Source organism: Myotis davidii, unplaced genomic scaffold (genome assembly GCF_000327345.1).
Source record: "Myotis davidii unplaced genomic scaffold, ASM32734v1 scaffold251, whole genome shotgun sequence".
In the NCBI taxonomy this organism is placed as follows: domain Eukaryota; kingdom Metazoa; phylum Chordata; class Mammalia; order Chiroptera; family Vespertilionidae; genus Myotis; species Myotis davidii.
Window position 1 is genome coordinate 310,306 of NW_006282378.1, and position 13,006 is coordinate 323,311.

General features: G+C 52.2%; 1 protein-coding gene across 1 annotated transcript in view; it reads right to left on the reverse strand.

The window, feature by feature from the left end:
• Positions 1–323: 323 nt before the first annotated feature.
• NCSTN (nicastrin) overlaps positions 324–13,006 on the reverse strand; it is a 13,978-nt gene continuing 1,295 nt past the window's right edge. Inside the window, exons 2-17 of the mRNA XM_006752830.2 lie at positions 11,741–11,845; positions 9,292–9,415; positions 8,746–8,867; positions 8,196–8,341; positions 7,317–7,467; positions 6,904–7,013; positions 6,514–6,666; positions 5,708–5,812; positions 5,467–5,544; positions 4,447–4,619; positions 3,027–3,129; positions 2,818–2,913; positions 2,457–2,544; positions 2,055–2,212; positions 1,613–1,825; positions 324–1,077 (exon numbers count right to left, since the gene is read on the reverse strand). Of these exons, the coding sequence (XP_006752893.1) occupies positions 955–1,077; positions 1,613–1,825; positions 2,055–2,212; positions 2,457–2,544; positions 2,818–2,913; positions 3,027–3,129; positions 4,447–4,619; positions 5,467–5,544; positions 5,708–5,812; positions 6,514–6,666; positions 6,904–7,013; positions 7,317–7,467; positions 8,196–8,341; positions 8,746–8,867; positions 9,292–9,415; positions 11,741–11,845 (2,048 nt within the window). The 3' untranslated portion in view covers positions 324–954. The remainder of the gene's footprint in view (positions 1,078–1,612; positions 1,826–2,054; positions 2,213–2,456; positions 2,545–2,817; positions 2,914–3,026; positions 3,130–4,446; positions 4,620–5,466; positions 5,545–5,707; positions 5,813–6,513; positions 6,667–6,903; positions 7,014–7,316; positions 7,468–8,195; positions 8,342–8,745; positions 8,868–9,291; positions 9,416–11,740; positions 11,846–13,006) is intronic.

Below are 13,006 nucleotides of genomic sequence, written 5' to 3' on the forward strand. Positions count from 1 at the left end.
GGCAGCTGATCAATGATTCTCTCTCATCACTGATGTTTCTCTCTCTCCCTCTTCCTTCCTCTCTGAAATCAATAATATCTTTAAAAAAGACATGGTTGTCAAATACAAAGGTGGGGAGAAACTCTGCTAACTTTGTCCGTGTGAGACGGAACCAGGCTCCGGAAGGAACCCTGCTCCCGGGACTCCAGCTGGTGGTGACAGGGCCTCCTTCCTCGCACCCCAGACCCAGGGAGAGCACATGGTAGCAACTGCGTGACTTCCAGGGCCTATTCCCATTCCCCATTCCCATTCCCAGAACAAGGCAGCCTGGGACACATAACAGGTCGTGTGGATAATCTATTTTAATGAAACCCATTACTTATATATTTACATACACCACACACACACACACACACACACACACACACACACACAGGAAAAGAAAACAAAAACAGACATTACAGCTTAAAAAAATGACAACTGAGCACTGTGGGCTGGAGGTGGGATGCCCACCCCGCAGCACACCCGCCCCACAGATCCCGTCCTCCTCAGGGCGTCCTGGTATTGTTCCTGGCATTCAATCCTTGCCATTCTTCCTGGCCAGGAAGGTGGAGAGGTGCAGGTGGGGTGGGGAGTAGAGGGAGGTCCAGGGCAGGGTGGACGGAGTAGAGGAGGGATGCTGAAGGGTAAGTTAGGGTGGATGGCGAGGACTTTAACAGGAGCAAGAAGCTGCTGTCATCCCGGAATCTGGCGGGAGAAAGAAGAAATGGGAAAGGGAAGACTGGAAGGGGAGCTGAGGGTGGGGTTGGGGGAGGGAGGATGTGTTTCTGTCTCTTTCTCGCAGTTCCACTTCTTTCTGTTCATCCCAGCCTGAGCCAGGCTCAGGGAGGGTCCAGTGACACTAGTGGTTTCTGTCCCCGCAGGACAACTGCTCTAGGGAATGAGCCCCAACGCTGGCAGAAGCTGGGGCTCTCCTCATAGAGACACAGAGCCCGGCTCCCGGGGAGCAATGAAGAGGACATCCGCTTTGGCATTGACGCAGTAGGTGATGACGAGAGAGCAGACCAGGACGCCAAAGCCCACGGCCAGGGTGATGAGCTGCAGGGGAGACAATGCGCTCAGATGATCTCACTGCAGTTTGGGGTAATTGCTTGGGGCTGGGAGCCAGGACATCGGATTCCTGGAGCTGGCTCTAGGCACCAAGTACTGAACAATCAGAGCATCAGCTCCGCAGGCTGGAGACGTAGTCTCCCCTTTTTAAAAGAGCAGTGAGGTCCCTCTGTTCTTGCCTGTCTTGTGTTACGTAGACTTTAAGCACCCTGAAGGCAGGGCCCATGACTTTGATTCTCTTATGGCAATGACATACCTGACTGACTTGTTTCAGGCACTCGTTAATACCGACTGCCTCCTCCTGGGAAGGACTACCTGGGGACACAGGGCTAGGAGTGTCTCCTTGGGCCTGAGAGCACAGCTCCAGCAAGAACACAGAATCACCCCCTCAGTGAAGACAAGCTTCCTGATGGGGCATCCTAGCGGACCAGGGACAGATTCGTAGTAGGTTTTGTGGCAAATCTGGGCGAACGGGAGATGAAGGGGTCACACAGATCTCTGCCACCACCTCTTCCCATCTCACCTCAAGCTCTTTGCTGGCTATGAGAAATATCCGGGCGCGGATGTCTTTCCAGCGGCTCTCTGTCCAGGTAGAATACTCAGTGGAGCCCCACTGCCCAAGTTCGAAGGCAGGAGACACGGCCCTGACCAGTCGGGCCGTGGAACGCACACAATAGGGGAGCCGCTCTGTCCCGTTGGAGTTCAGGGGGCCCTGAACCCACATGTACTCATACAGCTGCAGGAAGACAGGCCGGAGCAGGGGCTGAGCGATCCTTTCTCACTCCCTCCCTTCACCCTTTAGATGGCCCTTTCCACTTAGGCTACTGCCCGTTCAGCACCCACGTTCAAAGGGCTGCATCCCTCCACCTCTCCATCCCAAGCCCGTGGGTCCAACTGGGCCTAGATCCTCCAACTTCCCAAGGGAAAGGGACCCTCGGGGCACCTCCGACACCACTCCCACTCACATCCTTGTTTTCATTGGGGACTTTACTTGGATCCTGGCACTGCTCTCGGGTAAGGTCGACGACCTTGCCAGTCAAATTTGCCAAGGCATACTGCACAACGTAGGTGGTGTTGGTGGGGCTGGAGACAGCGATGTAATGCTGAAGAGGCCCCTGGTCACCTGGTCGGATGCCACAGGGAAGGGGGATTTGGTGGACAGAAGGTGCAGGGCAGATGGGCAGAGACAGGAAGAGCCCAGGATTGGCCAGAGCCAGAGAAGAGAAACAGAAAGAAAGAGAGACAAGGGAAGGTGGAGGGGAGAGAAGAGAGGAAAAAGAAGAAAAAAAGTCAAGATTAAAGCAAAATGATGGCTTTTTCTCTCTCCCTTTCCCAGGCTGGTTCCCATTCCCACACCAGGTGCTCACCCAAGAAGGACCGCAGGTCCTGCCGAAGGATCGACTGGAACCAGGAGTTGTTGGCTCTGACCAGGAAGCCATAGAGCAGGCGGGTAACCTAGGGGGGGCAGGGAGAAGAGAGAGCTCGGTGACATGGAGCCCAGGGACAGAGTGAGTAGTGGAGGTCAAGTCATGAGACAGAAACCAGGCTGGCCTGATAGACTCTGGGTTGGGGAGGACAGTGGCTGGCTCATGAGGCCCAACTGGGACTCTTACAGGCACGGACAGGCCTGCAGAATTCCCAGGTGTGGGAGACCAGGCAAGGGACATAAGGCTGGGGCAGCCTGCCGCACAGATGGACAGAAAGGAGCCAGGGCCCACGTGTTCTTACTGTGTGGGGATCGGCCTGAATAGTGTCCCTGAAGTTGGTTCCTCCTGCAAGCTGGTACAGTGCACGTCCCAGCACCGTGGCCACATCTGCAAGGGCCTGTGGTAGGCGAGGAGGGAGGCTGAATGGCCCACCTCTTCTAACCCCAAACAGTACCGTTCTAACCACTGCACTGTGTCCCCCTGCTCCCGCCCAGCCCAGGCCAGTGCTACCTTGGCAGTGTCTGTCACGAAGTCCAGGTCCTCTTCAGGGCTCTGCTGTCCAGGGTAGCTCACGTTAATGTTCTCAGCAGTGTCATAAACACTATGGTAGTAGCTGCCGGGAAAGCCAACATGAACCTTGGCTACACTCAGCCCCTTCCTCCCTCAAATGCCCCTGATGCAGCAATGTGGTATTTCATTTTTCACCGTCCAGGAAGGGTAGAGAGATTAGAATCCCATACTGAAGAAGGTGTGGAGAAAGGGGGGGTAGGAGTGGGAGTGGCAGTGGTTCCTTAAATACAAAGAGTTTTCTGACAGATGAGGCAGAAAAGGTGAAGGAAATCAGAATGCAGGAATCTCCTCCCCAAGAGATCTTTAAACACAGAGACACTTCTACGGCATGTGGTGGAGGTAGAGGAGGATGGCTAACATGACTTCCGGTGAAGCCTGCCACATCATCAGAGCAACTGTGGGACTGCTCCAGCGAACATGTGCACCGAGGGGGGCTGAGCAGAGGGGAGCAGCACATCTGTTCCCAGATATGAACACGATGCTGGGTCAGACCTCTCCGATGCCCCTTGGGGAGCCCCCAGGAGACAGACCTTAGAAGCAAGGCTAAGAGACTTCCCAGCCTTTACCATCCGTAAATGCCCGTCCCACACAGAACCAAGGCAGCCACATCAGCCCAAAATTTGTTCAAATGATGAATCAGCCCTCACCCCAAAGTGGTATGGATGACACACTGGGAGGAGAACTGACCGAATGCACCAGAACGGCCGCTGTCCAAACTAAAGGAGAAGCTGCTACTTGGTTGTGGTGGGAGAACCTGAGCGGTTAGCAGTCCAGCCTGAGTTAGAAGTTCTCCGCCCGCCCAAGGCTCAAGTTAGAGGCAGTTTGGAGGTGTCTGGGACCAGGAGAGAGGTGACTAACAGGCCTCACCCCTTATTTCTGGAGCTCCCTCACCTGTAGGGGACACTATACCCTCACACTGCACCACATGGCAAGAACATGTGGCATTTCAGAGTATGGTCTGCGGCAGCCCTGGGTGGGCCCCAGACAGGGACAGCTCTCCGTCCCACACCTCGGAAACCCCCTCATCATATCAGCGCTCTTGAGATGATGCCTTCTGCCGGCAGCCCTGGGGAAGTCAGAGCCCCAGAGAGCTTGCAGGAAGGGGAATCATAGCAAGGACGACTGAGCAGGAAAGGGCTAAGGGGAGAATTGTTTCCAAGATGAACATCAAGTCAAATGAGGGGACCAGGTTACACAGAAGTCGGCCCCTGAACAAAGAACACAAAGGGTGGCTCTGGAGAGGTGGTGTGGGGAGAGGGGCGAGCAGTGATCTTTCTGACCAGGAGACATCTCTCTCTGGACCCTGACTGCAGCACAGACTCTCTGGGAAGGAAGCGGAGGCACGCTAGGTCCCTCTTACCGGTTATGGAAGACAGTGGCATGGTCAGTGAGCACAACACCAGAGATGTTTCGGGCTCGAAGAAATCGCTGCAGAGAAGACGGTGGGAGAGGCTGGGACTGGTTCAGCCTCCGGAGGACGACGGTAGGGACGCCGGCACCACTCTCCTCCAGTGTGGTCAGGAGGTGCTCCACCTGGGGGTGGGGGTGGTGGTGGGGGTGTTAACTCGGGGGAGGCTGGGAAAGGCAAGCGGGAGGCCTTTTAGACCTGAAATGCATCCTACTTCAAGCCCCCAGCTTGGGGAGTTGCCTTAAGCCCTCCTAGATCTAAATTCCTCAAGCATTTTGGGATCAAGGCCTCCTGAATCTCCTGCAACTCCTACCATCCTTTTAAAATTATGGCCTGATGAGGGAGAGGCCTGTGTTTTTCATATTTACAGGGAAACCCGACTGTCTTCAGAACTCTGTCTTATCCTCAGTAAAAGCTTCGCTTATTTGTTGTGCAGAATTGCAGGGACAAACAATAATACAAAACAGGGAATCCAGGTGGTAAGGGCTGTAGAAGCTCGGAGCAGGGATAACGCTAAGGCTGCAACGGCAGGAAGAGGCCTCATGGGAAAAAGAGGCCCACGGCTGGGCGTTGAGAGGAAGTAGGAGCTTGAACAAGTAGTGAGGACAGTGGAGGGCATTCTGGGTGGGAAGTCTGACATGACAGGAATGGGGCAGCATGGCCTGGACAACTGGACCGGGGGGGCAGCAATGAGAGAAGGGAGCCAGTCACTACCCTGTCCCCAATGGGCAGCAATAGCTGCGAGGCGCCAAATATCAGAGAACGACCGCCCCATGGAACCAGTGACAGGAGCTGAGCCCATGGTTCCTGCCGGGGAGCTGTAGCAGTCGTGGTGTTCGCCCTTTAACCAACACCCAGCTTCAGGTCCTGTCTCCCAGGCCCGGGGGGCTGTTGGGGAGAGGGCCAGGGCAAGGAGGTGCCCATATTCTGAGCTGTTGAAAACGGAAGTGAGGGGAGAGATGCTCAAGTTACCTGGCTCTGTACGGACTTATTTTTCTGAGACACGGGATCTGTGTGCATCCAAAGCTCTAGTGACTCTCGTAAGGCCACCTGGGGGAGGATGAAGAAGCAACACTTATAATCAGTCTGCCGTTGTGGGAGAAAGGAGTGGGGTCAAAAGAGAAGAGGAGGTGATACCTGCAGTGAGGACAACAGAACAAACAAGGAGGGACCTTTAAGTAGAAAGGAAGGGGCGAGGACACATGCTGCACACCTGTCTCAGCTCCACGAACGAGTCGATGTTTTCTAACTGCACAGGGAACTTGCCCCTCTCCATGTCATAGACCATTCTGGAGCTGCCAATGTAGTCAAACGTCTCCTGAGGGGTAGAGATGGGCGGGGAAGGGAACAGAAGGATTCCCAAGGGTTAGGGCAGCCTGGGCTCCTTGAGGCTAGATCAGAGCTCTCATGAGGCTAGATCAGGCCACTGTCTCATGGCATCGCAGCTGCAGGCTAGCTTTTGCAATCATGTGGCTTTCCTCCTCCCTACCCCGCTTCCCAGCTATGACTCTCCCCCACATGTATGTATCACATGATTTTTTGAGCCTAAAAAAGAGTAGAGCAGCCTCAGTAAGGCCTGAGGCAAGCATCAGCTGCTATGTGCTGCTTCTTGCCCCTTCCATATCTCCACCAACTCAGCCACAGCTGCTGTTCCTTAGTCCAGTCCAGACATCTAGGCGGGGCGGGGCGGGGGGGGGGGGGGGGGGGGGAGCGTGAGTCAGGAGCCTTAGGGCTCCTGAGTGGAGGTGACAGTAAAGGGGCACAGGGAATAAAAGTAGGAGAATGCCTCTAGTAGATGGAATCAGTGGGGGAGGGCAGGTGGGCAGTACACCCCTTCCAGGTCAGGATGCAGAGCCCTCCTTAAATAGGGGTCTCTGGAGGGGAGATACTTGTAGGCACATCCAGAAGCTCTCTGCTGAATAACAACTTAGGTATTGAGATCTTCCCCAAATGGTGGCCCCTCCCACCTTTCTCCCCCACCCCCATTCCTGACCATCTCACTCAGGCCAGAGCCCTTACCCCCTGGAAGAAGACAAACATGACGTTGCGGGGCAGGGTGGTGACGTCGGGCGCCTTGTACAAAGCTTCAGCTGCAGCCAGCTGGGTGACGAAGGAGGCGACAGCACTCTCAGCCCCTGGGGCCACATTCCAGAAAAAGGAACGACTGTCCAGCTGGGTCGAGCGGAGAAGGCAGGGAGGTACACTTTGAACATGGAAATGAGGACCAGGCCCAGCCCCCCTCCTGTTTCAGTCAAGTGAACACTCATGTGCCGAAGCGAGTCCCCCAGCCCAGGCCCCTCTCCATTGGAGGCTCCCACCGTAGCAGCTCTGAAACCTGGCATGGCAACCGAGGTCTGCCTGCCCTTCCTGTGCCAGCCCCGCCTACCTTGCTCAGGGGCCAGCGCTCACCTGGGTGGCAACAACCACAACCTTGTCATCAGGCTCTAGTGTCCCAGATGTATTTATAGGCTTGAGCATGCTCCAGACGTTGTAGTCGGACAGGGGGTCACACACGATTTCTGAGCAGGACACAGACAGTGAGGCATCAGCTGATGTCAGGGTCTTAGAGGTAAACAACCGCAGGTATGGGAGGCGCCTCCGACCAGTGCCCCTGGCCTGTCAGTCACCTTCTCTCTCCCCACTGCTCCACGTTGGTTTCTCTGCCACTGTCCACTTTAGGGACAAGGTATGACTGTTGAGAATGGTTCCTACTTCTCCCACCAGTGCTCGCTGCCTGTGCCCACTCCTCCCCGCCAGGCCTCCCAACATGCTGGTCCCTCACCTGCACCCAGGACACCCAGCATGCCTCGGTCCTGTCCTACCTGGGTTGATGCTGAAGGTGCTCTGGATAGAGCTGCGCCGCATGCAGGTGACAGTGCTGAGGACCGCGTGCATGTGTGAGAAGAGCTGCATGGCACAGAGCGGGAAGACGGGCGCTGAGCCGTTCTGGCTCAGGTTGTGATCTCGATAGCACTAGAAGGGGAGAGGGACCCACTGAGGCAGCTGGCTGGGAGCCCCGCCCATACTTCCCGGGAAGGGGGAGGCCCAGCTCTATCCTGAAGCCACTCCCACGCCTTCCCGGAGTTACAGTTGTCCGGTGCAACCACAGGATCTATAAGGTCAAAGAAAAACTCACGGAGAGTTGTGAAGGGGCACAGTCTCAATGGCTTAGTTGGGAGCAGATGAAATTAACCTGCATCAAATGACCTGCATCAGCCACTGTTTTAATGTGATTTGATGTAAGGAACCCTGGACTGGAAATCTAATGTCAAATTCAAGACAGCTTGGACATCATCCGACCATGTAACTTTGGATGAATCTAACTGCTCTGTTGTTAAAATGAAGAAGCTAGACTAGAATTAGAGAATATTAGAGCTGAAAAGAACTTCAGACATTACTGAACGGAATCTCTCAATTCCTAGTCCAATGCTCTTTTGATCATACTAGGGGTTCTTAACCAGGACTTTATACCTTGTTTCATATTAAATATCCTTTACATTTTCTTCCAGTCTAAACCCCTTAATGCAGGAAAGGCAGGAGAGAAATGGGAGGGGAATGTAAGAAAAATAAATTCCCTGGCTCTTCTTGAAGCAAATGTCTTTCAGAGGGTGCACTAGTGGAATGCGAGTCCCTCCAAACAAGAGGAGAGCCTAAGAAAGCCTTCTCCTACCTGGATTGCTAGGAGCTGGCAGAGTCGTTACCTGCTTGATGACGTTGGTTTCATTTTCATCTTCAAGAAGAAAGATGGGGAAACTAAAGTCTTCATAAGCCAAGCCGTCACCCAGGTAGTTCCACTGTATGTCCCTGCAGTGCGCAAACTCTGGCCCATAGGAGTTGGAGTAAAGGCCTGAAGAGGGGGAGGGGGCGTAGGATGTTGGGACACAAGCACTTAAGGACCAGCGAAGGCTCAGATATTACAGGGTCGGGACTAAGAGTTCCAAAAGAGGGGAACCCAAAGAAGCAAGCATCAACCTGTCACCACCCACAATAAAACAGGCACCGGCATCAGGGAGCCCTAGGCTGGCCAAGCAGGGTCTGAGCATGTGACAAGAAGCAAGAATGGAAGGTCAGGGGAGGCAGGAGGGGGAAGGGATGAAGGGCAAAGAGCAAGAAACACTACCTCTGTTTGGGTGTCAGTTGCTCACGCTACACACAGGTTACCTCCCCCAAACACACACACAGAAAGACACAGACTGATGCAACAATGAGCTCTGGGTGACAGCAGGCTCCGAAGATCCTTCGGGCTCTTACCAAACCCATCGTTGGGACACTGCACACTAGGAGAAAAGCCTGCGGCGGGACTGGGCTTGGCCAAGGACACTGCGAGACCAGCAATGCGACTGGTGCTCCCCTTCAGCTTCTCCATCACCTTCCTAACAGGAGGGAATGACAGGAAGGAAGACAGGAAGCTCATCAGGCAGCCCAACATCCCGCCCCCCAGGATGGAAACAAATGGGAATCAGGGAATCAAACTTGTTGACTCACTTCTTGCCTTTTCAGCCTCTAACTTCTGAGAGGACCATGACCCAATCTAAGCTCAGGGCTCAATCTCATCTACCCTGTGTTTGTGTGACCCTGAGCACCCCTCCTTCCTCTCTGGGGTCCTTACTCACTAGAGTTCTACTTACAAGGTCACCGAGGTAATTCCTGTTGACAGTGACCTTTCCTTGTGAGGAGCACCCCACCCCCTGTCCTGATCAGACCAGGGAAGCCAAGGGAGGCTGTCACTCACAGTGTGGGACTGCCCCTGAATCACCCCCTCGGCATGCAGTCTCCAGCAGACACATCAGTTCTTACCTGGTGAAGAGCGTGCCCTCCAGCAGAACCATGTAAGGGGGGTTGGGGCCATCAGTCAGCACCCACTGCAGGTCCTCTTCTTTCTCCACTACGTGGATGACCCCTGTGTCCCCGCTAATGGAAGCTGCCAGGACAGAATGGCTCACATTAAAGCTCCCACAGTTGACAATTCTGACTTTGCCTCACGGACTCTGCAGATCATCTATCCCCAAACATGTTACAAGACATTTGGGTTAATACAACCACGTCTAGACTTGAACTAAAGAGCCAAAAGGCCCCGTTCCACCTCAGGACTATCAGGAGGCAATGGAGAACAAGAGAGCCCAAGAAGTCTACTCAGGAGGCCTTGTTCATTCATTTTCATTTTCTTGCTTTCTTCCTTCAACCTCATTTAGCCAAATATACAAGGTTCTAGGACAGCAGACATAAAGTGTTCAAACCCGTATTTTCTCCAGAAAATGGCAGGCTCTAAATCTCTATTCATTGTTCTGCCACCGAATCTTCCTTTGTGAAAACATGTGCAGAATCCATTGGCCTCGGTAGCTTTCCTAGACCTTCATTCCTTTGCCCCATTTGAGAGTAGCTTTACTTGCTTTTGGCCAGTTTTAGGTAAAGTTCATCAAGAACTCGGAGGTCTCCTGAACAGTCTCCTCACTGGTGGGCCGTAAGCGGGTTAGAGATGTGCTGGGACTGATTCCCCTCATTTCCGGGACTAGGGTTTCCAATGGCCCTCGGCTGGTCACCCTCAGCCAGGAGCAGACTCACCCGGTATGGGAAGAAGATAAGCTATGACACTGAACTTCAAACACCTGGACTCTAACCGGGGTTCCAGGGAGTGACTATGTAGTCTTAAGTAACTTGCTTATTTTCTTTGGGCCTTCAGTGAGAAATTTTTCCACTCCTATTTATCTCATACTGTGGGGGCACATGAAAAAAAGGAAAGAAAAGAAGGAACTAAAAAAAAAACAAAAAACACCTACATACACCCTTTGAGTACTCTAAAATGGTCCAACAGAAACGGAGCATTATAATCAGAAAATCAAATCTGGGGCCATTTCTCCTTAATTTTATCCAGCTAACAACCCTAATTAAAGACATACAGATATGAAGGAAGGCTTACAAATGAGTAGGTTGAAAAGGAAACAAGATCTTAATGAGGAAATGGCCAGAGTCCAGCTCCTCCCCGCTCGTTTCTCTGCACTGGCACTTGGCTACTGCTCTGCTTCCCACAGGGCTGCTCTAAGAGCCTCCGGCAGAATGACTCATTCCCAAAGGTGATATCTTGGAAGTCAGCTCCAGGATAGTCTAAGCTCAGCCCACAATGGAGCTGGCTGTCTTCTACCCACGGACCAGTTTAAGAACTAAGTCCAACAAAAATTTTACTTGGAACCAGTTAACCTACTCCCAGCACCTCCTGCAGCCGAGACATGGGACAGTGAACATGGAGTATAGCTCAGGGAAGGATTGGGTGGAAAAGTAGTAACTGTCGCCTTGAGCAACTGTTTCACTTATCTCCTACCAAACTGAAAGGTTTCAGGAAATCACAGTACAGCTGAGAGCACACTACTTACTCAGCATCATCAATAAACATCTATTAAAGCTCTGTGCAGGTATATGCTAACTGTTTTTATAGAAGTGAAATTCAAAGGTGACCAATTTGATGACGAAGGAGCCAAGATCTGATTCTGTTTCCTGCTTACCTGAAAAGCAATCTGACAGAGCTACTTACTACCCCCAGAACAAAATCTGAAGACAGCAGGTTAAGCAGAAGGGGAACTGGGATTCAACCTGTAGACCACAGTTTTTCCCCCTTTCATAGTTTTGTGACCATGTTGTCACAGTACCCTGTTTTGGAACACATTTACAAAGCCTGAAGACAAATTCAAATGCTTTACTAATTCGTCTTGCAATTATATGGCTTTCTCAATGCCTTCTCTTCAAATAGTTTATTGCCTGTAAAAGGCCATTTTGGTTCCCAAAAGATCATTCGGAGGGCAGGTGATGACTGCTCCATAGAATATGGAATGTCTTTCTCCTTAGAAAACAGCATAGTTGTCTACTTAACCTACTGGGTGGCTAAGAGTCCTGGCTTAGACCCAGGACCACCAGGACTCAAACCTTGGCTTCATCACTTAATAGCAGGATGATCTTGGAAAAGTTATTCAACTCTTCTAAGTCTCAATTTCATCACTTGTAAAATGAGATAATAATAGTAGCTACGTCATGAAGATTAAATGAGATGCATGTTTAAGAAGTTTAGTATGCAGAACTTACTAGATGTTAACTCTTCCTAATTATCTTGCCTGGTTTGACAAGTGGTTCTCTACCACCTCCCACCCACGTAGCTTAATTTGTGTGCTGAGACGTCTATGCAGGACTTGGATCTTTACATCTAGGCCACAGTCTGAAATATCCACAGCCACAAACACAAATCCCAACCTCAACTCACAGTGGCAGCCAATCTGATGAGTGGCATTGAGCAGACGGACGCAGGGAGCTGTTTTATTTAAAGGGATGTAGATCTTCCTCTCCACGGAGTTTCCCCCACACAAACCTGATCAGAAGATAAAAAGTGTTAGAAAAAAATTGAGAGATGAGAGCACTAGCCTCCATCTTGTCATTAGCTCACTGTATGTCCTGGATATATCATACTGTCTGAAACAGGGCTAATGTCTACTCTTCCCACTTCTTGGGCACATTATTGGGACACCCAGCTATGTGCTTATTACATAGAGCAACGGACAGTGAAGCTAAAAGAGGGAAAACTTCATTTGTCAAAGGAAAGGCATTTAACCTCAGATGTACCAGTTTCTGATTGCATGGGTGACCACACTTCTACTTTTCTGCTCATCTCCGGAGAAGCTACCGCCTTGGATACGGATAGGAAGAGCAAACGTGGAGACTCATTCCCCCGGGGGCCACTCCCTACAACACGGTCATCAAAAAGCCCACAAGTTACAGGGCCTTGGGAGCTGGACACAGTCCCCGGTGAGGAGGGAAAGGAAAGGGAAAGAACTGGCCTCAGGGGCCTCCTGAGGGGAGACCTACTACAGGTGTATCAAACCGCAAGGACACGCACAAGAAGAATGGGGAGAAAACCTACGCCACACACCTGTCAGTTCATCCAGCACCAGCGGCTGATTTATGTGCACATAGTGTGGGCGGCTATAGTTTCTCCTCTGGGGATCTTGGGAAGCAATATGGATTTGGGGGAAGGCGTGGTCATGGTTATACACAGGCACGTTTGCATTTTTAAGGCTTGACAGCCTAGAACGCCATATCTACACTAATAAAAGAGAAAAATGGTAATTGGCGTACGAGCTACCCTTTTCATTGGCTAATCAGGGCTATATGCAAATTAACTGCCAACTAAGATTGGCAGTTAACTGCCAACAAGATGGCGGTTAATTTGCATATGTAGGCACAATGCAGGGAGGCGAAAGGTAAAGCAGGAAGAAGCCCCCTGCCACTGACAGTGATCGGAAACCCAGGGGGGTGCTAAGAGCCCCCAGGGCCGCCTTTGCCCTGCCCCCCAGCCATGATCGGAGAATCAGGCGCCTTTGCCACCGTGGCCAGTGATAGCAGGAAGTAGGAGTGGAGCCAGCGATGAGAGCTGGGCATGGTCGAAGCTGGCAGTCCCGGGAGCTAGGGGGTCCTTTGCCTGGGCCTAAAGTGGAGCCCACGATCGCGGGGCCGCTGCAGCTGCGGGTCCCTC